The sequence below is a fragment of the Pagrus pagrus genome (assembly GCF_965226575.1).
Source record: "Pagrus pagrus genome assembly, chromosome: 11".
In the NCBI taxonomy this organism is placed as follows: domain Eukaryota; kingdom Metazoa; phylum Chordata; class Actinopteri; order Spariformes; family Sparidae; genus Pagrus; species Pagrus pagrus.
The window spans coordinates 883,914-903,451 of record NC_140195.1 but is presented as its reverse complement, the minus strand read 5'-3'; the positions used below and the strand labels follow the sequence as shown (position 1 = coordinate 903,451).

The 19,538-nt window shown below is 43.0% G+C and overlaps 1 protein-coding gene across 1 annotated transcript; it reads left to right on the top strand.

Moving 5' to 3' along the window:
* Positions 1 to 18,931, top strand: ptpn18 (protein tyrosine phosphatase non-receptor type 18). The gene is made up of 16 exons (XM_084366283.1): positions 1 to 117; positions 4,724 to 4,832; positions 4,996 to 5,072; positions 5,796 to 5,891; positions 6,022 to 6,060; positions 6,465 to 6,533; positions 6,655 to 6,717; positions 7,497 to 7,639; positions 8,015 to 8,081; positions 8,592 to 8,669; positions 10,292 to 10,384; positions 13,048 to 13,091; positions 15,735 to 15,860; positions 16,920 to 17,101; positions 17,178 to 17,267; positions 17,985 to 18,931. Exons 1-16 carry the CDS (start codon positions 46 to 48, stop codon positions 18,056 to 18,058), a joined length of 1,422 nt encoding a protein of 473 aa, XP_084222409.1. The 5' UTR covers positions 1 to 45; the 3' UTR covers positions 18,059 to 18,931.
* The last annotated feature ends 607 nt before the right edge of the window (positions 18,932 to 19,538 follow it).

The window sequence follows — 19,538 nt, the reverse complement described above, 5'->3', positions numbered from 1 at the left end:
TCGGCTCAGGTGTTGGATGATACTGGAGGGTTGTTGGATGTGATCATGGAGCTGCTGCCGTCCCTGCTGTCCACTCTGAGGACTGTGGACCCCGAGACTGTGGATCAGGAGTACAACGTGAGTGTTTCCAGTCGTATAAAAACAGAGTGTCAGAGTGAATAAAATCAGTGTGAGGTGAAAAAGCATTGTCACACCCTCGAGGTGCGAGTTTAAACTCTGGTTTGGTTGTTAAAACTAAGTTTAGGTTTAAGTCAAGAGTAAATAGTCCGTAAGCTTTGAGTCATGGTTGAGGTTTGAGGTTTAACACTGATGGTGAGCCTCACACACGCTGAACATACAAACTTCTGTGTGTCGGCTCACATTTCATAACTCAGTCCGTCTGCTCGTCCTCGCTGCATCAACAACTCCTGATATTTGCTTTCCTGGAAGAAGCGTGTTCGACAGCCTGAGGTCTGATCTCTGCTCTCTATTCAAATGAGCTGCAGCCATAAAGTGGCTGAGCTGTGTGCGACATGCAAATCTGAAAACAGGAATTAAAATTCAGTTTGTGTTTGTTAAACTCGCAGCAGACGACTTTATTTCTTCCTGTTTACCAACGATGTCGTAGCAGCAAACTGTCCTGGTGACGGCTGATACTGCCAAACAGAGAAAAACGCTTAAAGACACGAAGGAGGTAAAGAGAGCTGCCTCGAAGCAAAGAAGGGAGGCGTGCAGGTGTGACGTAGAGACGACTGCTAACTGCTAAACAGACAGGAAGTTAGCTAAAATGACGACAACAGCTTTAACTTCTCATTCTGCAGTAAATCCTGACGTCACAGCGTGGTGTCGTCCACGTATCGATTGATTCTCTATAATCATCACTGTGATTTTCTGACACCAGCCGGGTTTTCACGGAAAATTAAAGGTCGAACTTTGTCACAAGGAAGCGCGTCCGTCACGCTGCAACCACACCAGGAAGCGGCATCATTTTCCCCGGTCACAATCTGCAGTGGAAACTCTGCAGTGGAGGTGGCAAAAATACAGAAGAGTGTGAGAGCCGGGTGAGAAAACACATGAGAGGAGGAAGTTTGTGTTTTTTCGTCGTGCACTTTGCTAATAAACTACACTGTTAATGAGCCGAAGGAGAAATAATGTGTTCGTCACTTCAGCTGGTTCTGAAGAAGTTTCATCAGTTCTTCACACGAGGCGTTTTGTTGAGGCGGTCAGATGAGCTGCTGCATGTCGTCTCAGAAGGTCGACATTAATCTGGAAAATCTTGAAATGTCAACGTTATTCTGGACGTGTAGACTTTTCTTGAAGTGCATATCGAAACGTCCTCTCATGTTTCTGCTCAGCTGGTCCTGATACTGTGTCTGAGTCTGTTGATCCATGTCTCCTGTCAGCACCGAGACCAGAGACGCTTCAAAACCTGACCTGAGACCTGAGATCAGAGTTTCTACATCAAACTAGCTGTAGCCACGTAGCTAATAGTGTGTTGATGACAGCGACGCAGTTACACACCAAACACCATCAACCTCCAGTGAAGAGTAGCTGAGTATTTATTTACTCGAGTACTGTACCTAGTTCATCTCTGCTACGTCTCAGAGGAGAATATAAATAAACCTCTTTATTATTTTTTACTCTGTCGTCGTCTCATCGACAGTGAACGATTTTATTCTTTATTTTAATAACTTTTGTTCCGTCTTCTTGTTCTGACCCAGACGAGGCTCCTTCTGTTTGTTCTGTCTTCTGAGTTTCCTGCTTTGTTTTTAAAGCTGCTGCGTAGATAAAGTTTATTATTATCATTATTATATTAATATTGTACCTGTCACTCAACTACATTTATTTGATAACTTCAGTAACTTTGCAGATTAAGATTAATAAAAGACATCAACACATAATTACGATGATGACGTATAATGTGCTTATTTGTACACATTTAAACGTACGTGCACATTTTTGAATAATAATAATATAACTATAATTATTATAATTATAATAATAATAATAATTTTATTTGTCTGAAATTAAACCAGAAATGTTTTTTCAACGAAGCTGAATCACAAAATGTTTTCATGAAATAATATTTAAAACTGGAGATAATAACTTTATAATTTAAGTGGATAATAGATTATAAAATGTTATCGTGCTGATAATGTGTCAAGATTTTATTATGAGTTTGAAGAAGTCAATTGTAACTAAGTACTTTTCCTTTATACTTAATAGTTTCTCTTCGCTACATGTTGGAGGCAAACAGTGTAGTTTTTACTCGACAGCTTTAGTTCCTCATTACTTCACTGATCCAACAACAATAATGTCCAACTGAAACATGAGTGAAGGAACAAAATATTAATCATGAGAACTTTTACCTGACGCACCTGAGTGATGTCATCGCTAACAGATCTGAATACTTCACATCCCTGAAGCTGAAACACTGAATGTGAAATAAGACGTAAACAGAGTCTGTTCAGAACCAAACAACGGAGTCAGAACCAGAGAGAACCAGAGAGAACTAGAGACAGAACCAGACAGAGGCTCTGCTGAGTGCTGGGTCCAGTCAGGGTTCTGATCCCAGCCCTCATCACGGTCTGACACGACTGTAAATGTTCACCTGTTGTATTTTATGTGGAGTGACGTTGAGCTTCAGGTGTTTCAGGCTGCTGCGGTGCTGAAGGTCTGAAACCCAGTGAGGACAGAAACGTGTCCGTCTGTCTTCATGTAGTAAAGTTTGGTTTCTCACGTGTTGGGTTTGACCACATGGTGATGGTTCTGTAAATACTGACTGAAGACGACAGACCACAGCGACACCTCACAGTTATTTCTGATGGATGGTGTATCACCTCGACTCGCCTGCTGCTGACCCACTTTGTCCTCTCAGCTCAGTTTGTCTCACATTACACAGTTTCTCGTTTCCTGTTTCCAACAAACCGCCTTGTTTCAGAGGATGTATCGACCCGAACGACCTGCAGGTGCCCGTCCATCTTCCCCAAAATACAGAGACGCTCGTTCAGCCGTCCTGTTTGAATCTGGACGGTTATAAACATGAGAGGTGACCGAGACAGTGTGTGTGTGTGTGTGTGTGTGTGTGTGTGTGTGTGTGTGTGTGTGTGTGTGTGTGTGTGTGTTTGAGGTGAGTTTGCAGGTCGGCTGTTTCCTCCTACGCGTCTCTGGAGGTTCAGTTCGTCAACACTCTGCTTCCTCTTCTCTGTGTGGACGCTCTGTTGGCTCGGTTCATTATTAATCTGCTTCCTTGTTGTTGTTCCTGAAATGAGTCATCCAGTGAAGGTGGAGGAACCTGACGGACCTGAGACGCTGCAGCTCAGGTTCAGATTTAGATTCAGAGCTGCTGACAGTACACAAATACTCTGTTACTGTACTTGAGTACATGTCTCAGGTATCTGTCCTGTACCTGAGTATCTCTGAGACTTTCCCTCTCTACATCTGAACACAAACATCTGAACTTTCTCCTCCTCACAGCTTCAAACAGCCTCGTTACTTTAGTTTGATGCATCTGAGGTGAATTATGGATTATTGTTATTTCCCAACATCACAGACTGATGTCGACCTATCAGAGCGCATCATGCACGGCAGACGCAGCGAGACGAAACAAAGACGTAAAAGACGTGAACAGACAGAGAGGGAGGCTGAATGGGGAGAAAAGGCGTGTTAGTGTCTCGTATCTGCAGAGAGTTTCTTATTTTCTCTCTTTGTTGCTGCTCGGGACGCTTTACCAACCCAACATGTGGCTATTTGACGTCCTGGGAATGAGACTCAACAATCAACTATCTTTGTGGTGCGTTCAGGAACAGCTGGGACAAATCCTGCTGACTCTACCTTTAACTTTAATAGTCTTTGAATTATATTAATATGACGTGAGCTTCAGTTAGCTTTGACCACAGATGTCCTTCAGAGGGAGACTTTTTACTCTGATACTCTGAGTACATGTCAGAGCCTGTACTCGATTACTTTTACTGGAGTAAACAAGCTGAATCAGCACTTCTACTTTTACTGGACCAGGGAAAAAAAGTTTTTTAATTACTATTTTTTGTACATAAATGAAGTGTTGGGGTGGTAAAAAAACATATTGCAAAGAAAAAAAGTTTAAAACTTAATTTGATTCAAAGTTTACACGTCCACACGTCCACTGTACAACACGTCCACACGTCCACTGTACAACACGTCCACACGTCCACTGTAGTGGGCAACAGGATTTCCTTGAGTATGAACATGAAGTTGTAAAAAACACCAAATACGAGACAAATAGCAAATGTAGATTTATCTTTTTGTAGCCAACAGGAACATGTTGCACTTTATGAATCTCACAAAGGTTTTGCTTTTGCATCCAGGTAAGGCCACACCCCCACGTGTGATGTCATCTGAAAGCTCCAGTCGTCCTCTTTAAGGAACGACAGGACTTAATAGAGTGACATGTATAGTATGAAAGATGTTCGCGATAACGTGATGTCCTCTAGAGTGGACAAAAATGAAGCGCTGGGTCTCAGGACGCTGAATCAGCACTTCTACTTTCCCCAGAGTCTGTTTTTACACAAGCACCTGAACGTCACACCAACCTGCCGCCACAGACGCTCACCAGAACACCAAATATGGACCCATGCAGCTGAAGATAGTCCCCGACTGACGTTCCTCCTGTGTGTGTGTGTGTGTGTGTGTGTGTGTGTGTGTGTGTGCGTGTGTGTGTGTGTGTGTGTGTGTGTGTGTGTGTGTGTGTGTGTGCATCTGACAGGCGGTGCGTTCACAGACCTCGATGTTGAAGAGAGACCTGGGTCTGACCACTGAGACCGGAGCTCTGAAGGAGAACATCAAGAAGAACCGATACAAAGACATCCTGCCCTGTAGGAACCTCTCCTCCTCTGTGTCCTCGTCTCCTTACATCCTTTCTTTGTCTCCTTCTCTGCTCTTAACACTTAACGTGTGTGTGTGCGTGTGTGTGTGTGCGTGTGTGTGTGCGTGTGTGCGTGTGTGTGTGTGTGTGTGTGTGTGTGTGTGTGTGTGTAGATGACCAGTCTCGGGTGGTGTTGTCTCTAATGACCACAGACACTGACCACGACTACATTAACGCCAGCTTCATCAAGGTAACCACTGTTTCTCCTCCTCCTCCTCCTCCTCCTCCTCCTCCTCCTCTTGTCCTGGAAGAGTGTAATAGAGTAGTTGAATGTAACTAAGTACATTTACTGAATTACTGTAGTCAAGAAGTACTAGTAGTATTTCCACTTTCTGCTTCTTTATACTTCCACTTCACTACATTTTGGAGACAAACATTGTACTTGTTACTTCACTACTTTGTTTGATAACTTTAGTTACTAGTTACTTTTTAGATTACAGGCTGCATCAGAGCCAAAGGTGCATTTTAAAATTATTTTATTTTACGGACAAAAACTGATTCTGATAATCACAAAACGTGCAACATAAAGATACGAGTATGATTTACTTTTACATTTAACATCAGATACTTTAATACTTTTACTCGAGTACTATAGATACGGGTGACTTTTACTTTTACCAAAGTAATATTTTGACACCACATCTTTACTTTTACTCGAGTAACTGCTGAGTACTTTTAACAACGCTGGTTTTTACACACAAAAGTCTTTATAAAATGTATTTTTCTTATAAAGGTTCAGCTGAACTGTCAGTTAATCAATCAATACATTTATTGATATGAAAATGAGTCTGTATTTATTTCATCACAGGAGGAAAACGTGTTTTCTGTCTTCTTGTTATTTGTCAAAGTGTTTCTGGTGTTTTTGGTCGTTTGGCTCAAGAAGCTGGTTGTAACGTCGGTGTCTGTCCTGCAGGGGGCGTCATCGGACAGACGGTACATCGGCTCTCAGGGTCCTCTGAGCGCCACTGTGACCGACTTCTGGAGGATGATCTGGCAGCACGACGTCAAGGTCCAACACACACCCTGAGCCCTGACCCAGTCCTGGAGCCCAGGAACTGGGCCGGGTCACTTAAATGATTTCATGATCAGACCAGCAGCAGCGGCTCCGACTAATGTCTGACACTGTGTGTGTGTTTCAGGTGATAGTCATGGCCTGTCGAGAAATAGAGATGGGAAAGGTAATAAATCAATGAATCAATGAGTTAAAACAAAATGTCTTTGTTTATCAGAAATACAGCGAATGTTTCCAACAAGACTCCTCTCAGCTGTTCCGACATATCATGACCTTCCTTTTTAAAAACAGCTCGTTATATCACGATAACGAGAAAAATGATTCAGGTGATTTATTTTTGAGCAGGTTTTTATTCGTCTGTAAGATTCAAACAGAAACAGGAAATCAGTTTAAGTTCTTTGTCTACGTCGATGAATAAAATATGAAATTCAAATTCAAATAAACTTTATTGGCGTGAAAGTTTAAGTTACATTATTACCAAAGATAAATTACGTGTGTGTGTGTGTGTGTGTGTGTATGTGTGTGTGTGTGTGTGTGTGTGTGTGTGTGGTCATGTTTCCTCCTCTGCAGAAGAAGTGTGAGTGTTACTGGTCTCCTGTCCACCAGTCTGCTGCGTTTGGGCCATTTAGTGTCTACACAGTAAGAACACACACACACACACACACACACACACACACACACACACACACACACACACACACACAATAGTATCACAGATGTGCTTTTAGTATTTTAAACGTGTTGTTCTGTGTGTTTCCAGCAGGGGGAGACTCGTCCTAATGAAGACCTGGTGGTCAGAGCTCTGACTGTCACCTACCAACAGGTGAGAGCTTCATGTTAGATCACATTAGATTAGATCACATTAGATTAGATTAGATTAGACATCTATGTCTCTGAGATCTATCTGTTGAAGTTAGCTTGCTAACCAGCCTGCAGCCCTTTTGAACCAACACTCCAGAGTCAGCTCATCCGACCGCTAGCTGCTCGGTTAACAGCCATGTTTGGAGCATAAGTTCAACAGGTGACTGATTCTTACATACTGAACCTTTGATGAGCGTTTCCAGGCGGACCTGGAGGTCTTGGAAGTTGGATCTAAGCTAACAGTTTCCTCCCACTTCCAGTCTTTTAGCTACACTAAGCTAAATTCGTCCTGGAGCTGTTTAAATATTAGTATTTTGATTGAGTTGTGCTTTTGTGCTGACGGCAGCAGCAGCAAGCTGAGCCGGAGCAGCAGCTCACAAGTGTTTCCTTCTTGTCTGATTTGTTTGATGTGACAGTCGTGACGTCTCAGTTTGTTTTCATGCTGACAGGAGCTTCGTGATCTGAAAGCATCACATTAATTCATCTTTGGTGGCTTTTCTTTCTTTTTTGCTCTTTTCTTTGAGACACAAACGTCTTCACTAGCTGGACAGAACGACACCTGACAGCCTGTTTATGAGTTTGTAAAAGCAGCTGAATATCCTGAGAATAAAAGAGCTCTGAAATGGACACACACTCCTCTTCCTCCTCTTCCTCCTCCACCTCCTCCTCCTCCTCCTCCTCTTCCTCCTCCACCTCCTCCTCCTCCACCTCCTCCTCCACCTCCTCCTCCTCCTCCTCCAGGCGACCCGTTCTCTGGTTCAGTATCAGTTCCTGTCGTGGCCGGATCACGACGTTCCCTACGAGGCTGCAGGAGTCCTGGACCTGCTGGAGAGAGCCAGAAACAGCCAGGGAACACACACCTCGCCTCTGCTGATACATTGCAGGTACACACACACACACACACACACACACACACGGTCCGTCTCTAAGCGGCTGTTAATCCCACATCATTACTGACGCTTGTTTTTGCCAGCAGTACAGATCGCAGGTCAGATGGTCATTAACATTCAACAGGCCATATCACACATATGGCATCTTATCTCACACACACACACACACACACACACAGACACACACACACACACACACACACACACACACACACAGAAAGCAGGAGGCTGTGAATATGCAGCAGGTAACACCTGCTAACGATGGCACAGTTAACATGCACACTGCATCTGTTCCTGTGTGTGTGTGTGTGTGTGTGTGTGTGTGTGTGTGTGTGTGTGTGTGTGTGTGTGTGTGTGTGTGTGTCACAGTGCGGGCTGTGGGAGGACCGGTGTCATCTGTGCTCTCGACTACATCCATGACCTGCTGGTTACCAAGGTAACACACGATAACACAACACACGACCCCAAATTCACTTTTGACTCCGATGCAGAGAAATCATCTGATCCAACGTACAAAATGTCTCCATGTTGTCAATCATTGATGTTGTTTATTAAAATAAAACATAAATAACAGCAGAAACATGCAGGAAGCACAAATACACAAATAAAGAATTATACTTTAAGATCTTTATTAAGTAAACTGCAGTAAAGTTCACTGATATCAAAGTAAAAGCATCTGAAAAGGGAAATACTCACGTAGAGAACCTCAAACTTCCACTTTGGTACAGTACTTGAGTAAAAGTACTTAGTTACATTCCATCACTCGAATAAATTACTTTTATTTGTTTTTGATAAAACTGACGTTCAGATGCTTCACGTGCAAAAAGTCAAATATCAGCACAGAAAGTGTCCCAGAGGTCCAGAGCCGTCGGACCATGTGTTCATGTTGTTGGTCAGCTGGACCCGACTGTGCGTCTGAAGCTTGTTGTGTTTGTTCGCTCGGCAGCGGCTCTCCACAGACTTCAGCATCATGAAGATCGTCATGGAGCTCCGCAGACAGAGACCGTCTGCTGTCCAGACCAAAGTAGGTGAAGCTCACCTGATCGGACTGTGGGAACCAGAACCAGAACCAGGACGGTTAATCACTCACTTTATTTATCACAACCACTTTTATGAGCATATCTATTTTCTGCTACTTTATATTTCCACTTTTGGAGGCAAATATTGTACTTTTTACTTCACTACATGTTTCTGATGACTCTAGTTACCAGTTGACTTCAGTCACAGACTGAGATCACAGCAGACGAGCTGCATGGAGACTTCACCTGACTTTATATCATCAGGAGACGATGGCTGAGCCTGACTTTATATCATCAGGAGGAGACGATGGCTGAGCCTGACTTTATATCATCAGGAGGAGACGATGACTGAGCCTGACTTTATATCATCAGGAGGAGACGATGACTGAGCCTGACTTTATATCATCAGGAGACGATGGCTGAGCCTGACTTTATATCATCAGGAGGAGATGATGACTGAGCCTGACTTTATATCATCAGGAGGAGACGATGACTGAGCCTGACTTTATATCATCAGGAGGAGACGATGACTGAGCCTGACTTTATATCATCAGGAGATGATGGCTGAGCCTGACTTTATATCATCAGGAGGAGACGATGACTGAGCCTGACTTTATATCATCAGGAGGAGACGATGACTGAGCCTGACTTTATATCATCAGGAGGAGACGATGGCTGAGCCTGACTTTATATCATCAGGAGGAGACGATGGCTGAGCCTGACTTTATATCATCAGGAGGAGACGATGGCTGAGCCTGACTTTATATCATCAGGAGGAGACGATGGCTGAGCCTGACTTTATATCATCAGGAGGAGACGATGGCTGAGCCTGACTTTATATCATCAGGAGGAGACGATGACTGAGCCTGACTTTATATCATCAGGAGGAGACGATGACTGAGCCTGACTTTATATCATCAGGAGATGATGGCTGAGCCTGACTTTATATCATCAGGAGGAGACGATGACTGAGCCTGACTTTATATCATCAGGAGGAGACGATGACTGAGCCTGACTTTATATCATCAGGAGGAGACGATGACTGAGCCTGACTTTATATCATCAGGAGGAGACGATGGCTGAGCCTGACTTTATATCATCAGGAGGAGACGATGGCTGAGCCTGACTTTATATCATCAGGAGGAGACGATGGCTGAGCCTGACTTTATATCATCAGGAGGAGACGATGGCTGAGCCTGACTTTATATCATCAGGAGGAGACGATGACTGAGCCTGACTTTATATCATCAGGAGACGATGACTGAGCCTGACTTTATATCATCAGGAGATGATGGCTGAGCCTGACTTTATATCATCAGGAGACGATGACTGAGCCTGACTTTATATCATCAGGAGATGATGGCTGAACCTGACTTTATATCATCAGGAGGAGACGATGACTGAGCCTGACTTTATATCATCAGGAGGAGATGATGGCTGAGCCTGTCTTTACATCAGCATGGAGGGAGGAGATGATGAGTGAAATGACATTGTTTGGGTGAACTGTTCCTTTAAAACGGCTGAAGCAGACACAACAAACGTCCTGAAGTTCCCGAGGAAGTTTTTAAACCCTCGGCGTGGTGACAGTCTGATGATAATATAATAACTTCCTCTTTCCTCTGTGCAGGATCAGTATCAGTTCATCTTCACGGCGGTCACCTTCATGTTCGAACAAGCCCTGCAGTCATCCAGTCAGCAGCTCTACAGCAACCTGTCTGAGGTGGGAAGAGTCACAATTCATTTCACCATGAACTCTTAATTAAATCAGTATATTGGCAGCAGCGGTGAAGGAAGTAGACAGAGAGCAGCTGCAGAAAGAGGAAGTAGTCCTTCAAGTTAACTTCCTGAATGTAAATTCACTGCTGCAGAGAGAGTGAGAGTAGAGACAGAAAAGAGAGAGGAGTGACTGCTGGTCAACAGTTAACAGAGGAGATCGACTGAAACTAAAGCAGGACTGAAGGACGACACATGCTGACAGGTAGGTTCACATCGCGTTACAGACACATCCAGGCAGCGATCAGAGGAAACAGCCATAAATAACACAAATGTAATCTGACGAGTTTCTATTTTTATCAAGTTCCATGTGATTTTCTTCTTTATGTCAGCGATTCATTCATAAAACTGCTGCTTCTGTGGCTCTAAAGAGCTCAGACGACAGTTACATGTCGCTCAATCGAGACGGGAAACACTGATATGTAGAAACACATTCCTGCTTCGTTCTGGTGCCGGAGGAAGTGTTCAGACCCTCTGAATACTTTCTGCTAGATTTGTAACGGACTGACACTTAAAGCTTCTTTTCATTCTGGATTCACATGCTGATTATTTTCTCCTTGAATCCATCGATGGTTTGGTGAAATGGGGACAGCGAGCCGAGCTCAGAGTGACAGCGTCACCGTGTCGGTTCAGTCCAAACCTCGACATCATTACATTCAAACACACCTGTGAAGCTGCAGCCAGACACTGTTCTACACAACTAATCAATGTAAAAACCTGTTGATTGTCCAGCTAGTTACAACATCAGGCGTGTTCTGATCCGACAGAGGTGGACTCGTGTTTATAACACCGATGCTCACACACAGCCATGGTTGATGGACGGCGTTTCCCTGATGTCGAACTTTTGATATGAAGCTGTCGACCACATTATCATCACCATCTCGCTGCTGCCGCTCACATTCACCCCGACACAAATTCAAAGGATGCACGAAGTGTTCATGTTTATTTGTATATGATCTGTAATTTATGCAGCATGAAGGAGTTTATGAGCTTCAATCTCATTCTGCAGCTCTGCGTTGTTTAATGACTTGTAACTTTGAGTTGCTGTTTTGTGAAATGTAAAGTTTATTCCATGTTATTCAAAGCTGCTGTAGGTGATATATATCTGTGAACATAGTGTTAAACAGCATTTACAGTGTTGAGTCAGTAACCTTCTACTGTCACCTTCACGTCCTGAGCAGGAAGGAGCCAAGAAACACTCGACTCTGATGCAAATGTTTTTTGGTGCAATATGTAAGAATTTGAGTCTAAATCATTAAAATAATTAGTGACACTGTAGCTGAGGGTTATGGAGGCTGCATGGTGTGAGAAGAAACATGTGGGGTGAAACACTTTGACCCGCTTGCATGACAAGAGCAGCCGATTACAGACAGAACACTTCCGACCCTTTGCCTTTCAAAATAAGAGTCCTGGATATATCAGTTTAAACTGTGTAAAAGCATATAAGAGGGACTTACCATTATAGTTCATTACCTTCTGATGTGAAGAAAAAACAGTTTAGACAATGAGATCTATGTATTGTATTAAAATGATATCTACTAAAGTTAGCATGCTAAACAGCTAGCCCTGGCCTGGCCCTGGTCCAAACGTCCTGTGCTATCGGTGTAAGCACCAACACACTCCCGGTCACTGAGCTACCAGTCTGTACAGCTAGCTGCATGGCACACTGAGCTAATTAGCAAATGGCAGCTACAGTAAATGCTCTGTTAATTAGCAGCAGTTACCGTGGTGATAAGCTGCCCCCTTTGTTTTTAACATGAATCTGACAGGTGGACAATTCTTGCAAAATGCACCTTTAATGAGTTTGGACACATAATTCACACGCTGACAGTAAGAACAGCAGCAGGGCCGCAGCTGCCTGGGTCTTATATCTTAATATATACATATTTGGTAACACTTTATAATTTCTGTTATACCATTAAAATAACCATTATATATAATAAAAATGTTACATTTATAGTTAATTAAACTTTGCTCGATAGGTATTTCACTGTTAACAGGCAATGCTTTATAAACTATTAATAAGCAAGTGTTTATTGGAAAGTTGCAGTTGATGTTCATAATACTTTATAAATGATTAATAAATACTGTGTAGTTCATTTATAATCATTAGCTGGGTGATCTTTAGAGAGCTGATGTTTTTAAGCTTTACAGTTGCTTAATACATGTTTTATGAACCGTGTCATTGTTTCTTAACAGTGAATTAAATCTCCTAATAAATGTACCATTTATTAACGATGGTTATTATAACGTTACCCAGAAATGCAGAGATTTATACTGTAGCCTGGTGGGTGTGGCCTCAGTATTTCTAAAACCCTAGCTACGGCCCTGACCACCAGCCAATTCACTGGGTGTAATTTTATACTTTTAGACTTTTTAAAACTGAATAAAATGCGATTTAACACCTGTTTCACCACACGACCAAAATATATAAGACAGCAATGAAAACCAGAAGGGAGTAAAGAAGCTGAGTAACAAAGGACGCTCCTGCTGGGGGTTTCTCCGCTGAGATTCAAGACCTTTAAAGACCTCGGAAACTGTCAGAAGTGCTTTTTAAGAGTTTCAAGTCCTGAAATAGTGAAGTGACCGGTTCTGCTTTCTGTTCACCAGCTGAAGAAGAAAGCCACAAGAACACCTGCTTCCTCCACCAAGAGGTATCTATCCATCTATCTGTCTGTCTGTCTGTCTGTCTGTCTGTCTGTCTGTCTGTCTGTCTATCTATCTGTCTGTCTGTCTGTCTGTCTGTCTGTCTGTCTATCTGTCTGTCTGTCTGTCTGTCTGTCTGTCTGTCTGTCTATCTATCTGTCTGTCTGTCTGTCTGTCTATCTGTCTATCTATCTATCTATCTGTCTATCTGTCTGTCTGTCTGTCTGTCTGTCTGTCCATCTATCTATCTATCTATCTATCTATCTATCTGTCTGTCTGTCTGTCTGTCTGTCTGTCTGTCTGTCTATCTGTCTGTCTATCTATCTATCTGTCCATCTATCTATCTGTCTGTCTGTCTGTCTGTCTGTCTGTCTGCAGAGAGGCAGACAGATTGCGTGTCTCACCCCAAGGTGTTAAATTAACACTTTCTCACCCTCCTTTTTCATCCCTCCATCCCCATATGTTACCGCGTTACCATGGTAACGGAGCAGAGAGAGGGCACAGGGGAGGAAAGAGGAGAGTCGAGGATGGAGGAGGAGGAGGAGGAGGAGGAGGAGGAGGAGAGAAGAGGAGGAACGTAATAAACAAAGAAAGTGAAGTAAAAGAGGGAAGAGTAAAGGACAAAAAGAAGAAGTAGACCAGAAGGGGAGGAAGTGAGAAATGAAAGAGGAAAGCAGTAAAAAAGTGAGAGAGGAGAGGAAACAAGAGAAGAAATGAGAGGAAAGGAAGCAAGGAAAGAAAAAAAGGAGAGAAGTGAAGATGATGACGTGATTACAATCAGATCTTCATCAGTAACCATACTTCACCTCCTGTGTGGCGGCGCTGTGACCATTCAGCCTATCTGGTTAGGCCACTCTGGTAACAATCAGAGTAACCATGACAACTGCGGTCACACGGCCAGAGCAGGAAGTCGAGAGCAGAGCGACTTCCTGCTGAGATGTAAATGAGTGTCAGCAGTGTTAAACTGACTGTGAACGGCTGCGACAGTTTGTTTTGTTCAGGTTCTTCCTGTTGAGATTCACTTCTGCAATGCATCATGGTCTCTGTAGTTCAACCGTCTACATGTGTAGTCTGTCATTAACACAACCTCAAGAGATTTTCACATTTTGTTCCACAACTTAAAATATGTCAGTAAACTCCCCAGCATTGAATTTTAAAGCAGTCTTTAAAAAGCTACATGCTAACAAGCGGCTAAATGAGACTACAGAGGTTGACTTTAATTTGTAAGATATGGACAGAATTCCAGTTTAAAACATTAAAACACAAACTAACAATTTCCACAACAAAGTCAAAAACCTGTACTGTGTAACAGAGACGTCTACTGAAGTTAGACTGACAGCCGAACAACCATTCACACCTGGACCCGCCTAGCCCTAACGACCCTCACGAAGGCCGGCTGGGTCAACGACCCACAAGTGGCCCTAACGACTCTGTAAGGACACTCCCACACAGAGTTTAAAAGCCAACTCCTCTCCAGTTAGTTAGAACTGAAGAAGCCTTTTGGTAAGAGGTGAAACCACCTAAACAAACTGAAACAAGTCCAGTTGACTACGATACAGCATTTACAACTACAGAAGTTAGCATGCTAACCAGCAAGCCCCGGCCCGTCCTGTCTCTTAACAGCACTGTGTGGCTCAGAGTTTATAGCCTGCAGCTAGTTCACTGCTTAATGTAATAAATCAACAAAATAAACTCACAAAATGTCAAGAATGGAAATATTTTGACACCTATTTTCCTTCTAAACAGAAAAATACAAACGTCCACCGGCTGAATTCAGGTTTCTCCCTGTGACTGAACTCAGACGAGCTTATCGCCTCGTTAACTCATCGTCAACACGCTTCATTCAGACTGTTTGTTTCTGTGAAAAAAGTTGCAAAAATTCTGAGAAAATAATATAAAAGTAGACTTTAAACCCAGAATTGTGACGATGAAGTCTCTGGATGTAAACTAAATCAGAGTCACCAGAACAGTGTTGGTTCGTCTCCACAGTCACCTCTGGTTCGGTCCAAATAAATCCTCAGTTCACAGAGTAACATGTGCCATCTATATCGTTTGAGCTACCGTTGAACTTTGGCCATATTTTACAAATGATACTCACACTACTGCTGGTGTTTTGTTCTCAATGTTAATTCTGTAGTGTTCGGCGGTAAAGGTCAAACAGCTAAAAAGAAAACTTCCTTGTCTGTGATCACAGTCTGGACACATTTCAACATGACGTCTTATTTGAGGAAGAGTTTCTGAAAAACCTTTTCACATCTTTGTTCAACAGCTTTTCATGTGTTTTCACTCATTTTATTGACAAATGTAAATAAATTGAACAGTAAACTGACAGTTTATTATTATACATGACAATGTGCTCTTGTACATCACTTTAAAAGAATAGTTTAACATTTCATTTATTTAGTCAACAAATACCCAAACTTAGCATGAAGACCGTAAGCAGGGGGAAACAGCTATCCTCGTTCTGTCCACACTTACCAAGACCTCTAACGCTCACTTATTAACTTGTTGTGTCACATTTTGTTTAAATCTGTGCATAAACTGAAATTTAATAACCACAGTGTGAAATACAGTGTGTTACATGTTGGATCACTTTATTTTCTATCAGCTGGCATTCCTTCATCACTTCTCTCTCTTTCTTTATGCTACAGACAGCCACAGCAGACTGACATGAGTGATACATACGCTACGGTCAACAAGCCCAAACAGCCCCACCCACCACAACCAGGCCCTGCCTACGCCACTGTAGCCACGCCCAGAACCAACAGTGGAAGCAGGTAAAGAAACACCTGAAGCTGGTTTAGGCAAGAAAAACCATGGTGACTTATATTCTTATATTTCATAGAAGAGTTTTCCTTGCGATTGTTCAAGACAAACAGCCAGCGGTGGAGTTGATGTAGCGCATTATGAGCTGTAGTTGTCCTGGTAAACTTACCGACACTTTGGCTGTCACAGCTGCAGTGTCTCTAGGCACGTCAAGTAGAGTGGATAGGCAGAGTAATAGCAGGGCAGCCTGCCTGTCCGTCCTACAAAACAAGCCCAGAGACGCTCTGACAGTAAGCAGCATCTCCAGAGGATGAGTGACCTGGACAGCAGATGCAGAAGACCAGGAAGAGGCTGAAGAGCTTGGTGTGTGTAGCTGCTGAAATACAGCTCAGAATCTGTCAAAAACAGGCATCACCAGAGCTACTGTGTGACTTAACGGTTTGAGTCAAGCATAAAGAATGCAACCAACTAATCACAGGCAGAGTTGGGTCGGGTCTTGTGAGACGTTGAGTGGGATCCATAATAATGCTACCGATATCACTGATGCTCTGTTGATGGGTACCAATGATGTTCTGGGCAGTTCAAGGTGTGTAAAGAGTGGAGGGCAGTGGATATGGCAACCTCTGTGGATCTGTTGGTTCTGTAAGCATACTGGTGAGGGTCCAGGCTGGCGGGGATGTGGTCTACGATGTGCTGGAGAACCAGTTTCTCTAAGCGCTTCATCAGGATGGGGTGAGAGCCACAGAGCGGTAGTCATTTAGACTGGACACAGCAAACTGTTGACGTACAGGAGCCATGAAGGCTGTTGCAGCAGGAGGGAACAGTCTCCTGGGAGAGTGAGATGTTAAAAATGTCAGTAATATAATCAGCTAGCTGATTGGCACGTTTTTTAGTACTCGGCCAGGATGTTGTCAGGCCCAGCAGCTTTACTCACAGACACTCTGAGCAGGACTCTTCTCACATACGCTGTGGTTTCTGACAGTCTCCTGCTTTTGCTTTTGATCTTTTGAATTTATTCATCATCGCTGGCAGAAACGTTCGTAAATACATTTTCTCTTGATAATCAATAGGTCTCTTCCCGCATCCCATCACTATGACAACGACTCTGGGGGAGCTCCTATCTACAGCACCGTCAGACCCCGAGCCAAACCCTCTGCCACACCCATCTATGACATAGCAGCACCGACCACTCAGAGGCAAGGGGAGGGGCCACTGGCACCAAGCAACAATGAAGAGTATCAACTTTTGCCAGGTAACAAGGAGAGGACAGGAAGGATGTAAGAAAGGGAAGGAAGATACGATAAATAACTGACTCTTCTCTCTTCCAGCTGAACGTCTCTCACAGGCGGATGATGATTATGAAGATTTCTCCTCCTCAGTCACAGACATGACCAACCTCTGCTCACCTGGTGGCATCGGTCAGTACACCTGTACTTTAAAGGAACAGTCTATCATTTTGAAAGAGCCTCCTCTCTGCTGTATTGTTTCATTTCTGGTTTACAGGTGTAGAAATAGGAATGTAAAAACAAGACGTTGTTGTTTTAATTAACTAACTAAATCCCCCCCAAAGTCTTTCGGGTTATTTTCACCTTCATAACTGTTGCTGAGATGTTGCTATTAGTCAGTTCATTGTCTCTGGTGGTGGACTTCTCTCTTGGCTTTCAGTGCAGTAAAGAACAGTTTTTAAAATCCTTCTGTTAGTGTTAATATCCGTTTCAGACTACTTGATATCAGTCTGACTCTGAGAGGCAGTTTACAAATGACTAAACCAGCAGCAGCATGACACAATGAGGGAAATGATAGTTCAGTCATGTCCTGTTGTTGGATAGCATCTCAAAAGCTGCAAACATGCTTTTGATGTCACACATTAATGCTCTGTGCTAAAACCAGGGATGAGCCGTTAGCGTACAAGTGGATCACACTGTCAAACCACGACGAGCAGGTCAGAAGTTTCAACTGTCAGATTCAAATACAGATAAATCCTGCAGGCAGGAACTGTACATGACATCACCTCTGCCACTTTCATGTCAGCGTTAACTTCAGCATCCATATCATACTCACAACTGGAAAATCAGATGTGTCCTCGATTGTTTCTCTGTGTTTGTGTATTTAAAAGTATTTTTGGTATTTTTCAGGGTTCAACTGTCGCATTCAGAAGCCGAGAGGACCCAGAGATCCTCCTGCTGAGTGGAGCCGACTGGAGAGATGAAACAGCCGAACTGGTTCAACTGGTTTACTGTAGACTGCTGGACTGGTGTGGATACATTAGACACATTGGATGAGAGCATTAATGTTCACTGTGGTCAGCTGGACCGTGAGGCTGAATGTGTTTTGATTTCTGTAGTTTTGTCTTCTGCTGTTTGAACTGAACCTTTAATGTTCTGATGAAAACTGTTAATATTTATGGACAGCAGGTGTTCACGATAAAAAACCTGTCTGTGTTTTATAACTGATTGGTTTTGATACTTCTTAAAATAATTTTACATGTGATTTTTTTTCATGTGCATGTGTGAAAAAAACTTCAGAGCTGCAGCTTGAGTTCAGGATGGAGGATTTGTTCTCTTGTTTTGGGATCGAATCGTCACACAGTGCAGAAACACACAGCGGCACTGACACAAAACAGAAAAGTAAAAATACAATCAATTGTGTTTCTGCTGCTGTGACGGCCCCTGGTCTGCATGTGCATGTTCTGTCTTTCTCCTGTCTTCCTTCCGTAGCTGGCTGTGGTAGTGGGCGGCGTCATCCTAACGACACACCCGGGCCCGGTGTCGCTCTGCTTTAAAAGCCCCGCCTTACCCTCCGGTTCGCTCTCGACACCTGAGCCGTGCTGCCGGTGCAGCCGGGCCTCCACTCCCCGACCTTATTGTTCTTTTCGTTTTACTTTAACGCACCTCATCACATTTTCACTCAGTCAACATCTGCACCCACACTACTGACTCCGCTGAAAACTCACACCTCACCAATTATTGATGTTTTGATTTGGCTTATTCTAATTTGGAAAATAAATCTGTCCTTTTGCTAAACGTACACTCGTGTCTCCTCTTTTGTTGCGGCCGTTTGAGCCGGGTCGTAACAGCTTCCATTTTCAAAAGCTTCTGACTTTCTGCTTCTTTCAGATTTTGAGCTCAAATTTGTAAAAATCCTTGTTACTAAGCTTCTCTTTGAGATAATCCACCCACCTGACAGATGTGACATATCAACATGCTGATTAAGCAGCATGATTAGTCAACAGGTGTGCGATGGGCTGTCACAATAAAAGGTCACGCGTTGTGTTGTGTGATAAAACATGTTTAAAGTGGCTTTTTATTACGACCGGGCCAAAGCAAGTAAAAGGTTAATTTATTTGTCACACGAAAAATTTAAGTTAAAATATAAAGATTCTTAACTTTAGTAAGTGTCACCATGGTGATGTAAAAGTAAGTATGAAGTACTCATGCAGATTTGCACCTTAAAGGGGCAGTATGTAGTTTTGGAGAAGAAATGAAAACTGAGAATTTTAATCTTTACAATATTAATGAGGTAAAAATACAAACTTTTTTCCATCAGTGAATAAAAAAGCTGCTCTCAGAGGAAAATAAGGTCCATCAAGACTGTTTGAAGCTAGAAAGGTGGCAGGGTCCGCCACATACAGTATAACAGTATACATTTTTGTTTATTCAGTTTATTCAGTCGTGAAAACAAAGAGTTTG

Excerpts from the sequence above, each read along its gene's own strand:
- ptpn18 (XM_084366283.1), top strand. The coding sequence starts at position 46 with ATGGAGCTGCTGCCGTCCCTGCTGTCCACTCTGAGGACTGTGGACCCC. Across the intron at positions 4,833-4,995 it reads ATACAAAGACATCCTGCCCT|ATGACCAGTCTCGGGTGGTG; the intron begins GTAGGAACCTCT and ends GTGTGTGTGTAG. Across the intron at positions 17,102-17,177 it reads AGAGTATCAACTTTTGCCAG|CTGAACGTCTCTCACAGGCG; the intron begins GTAACAAGGAGA and ends TCTCTCTTCCAG.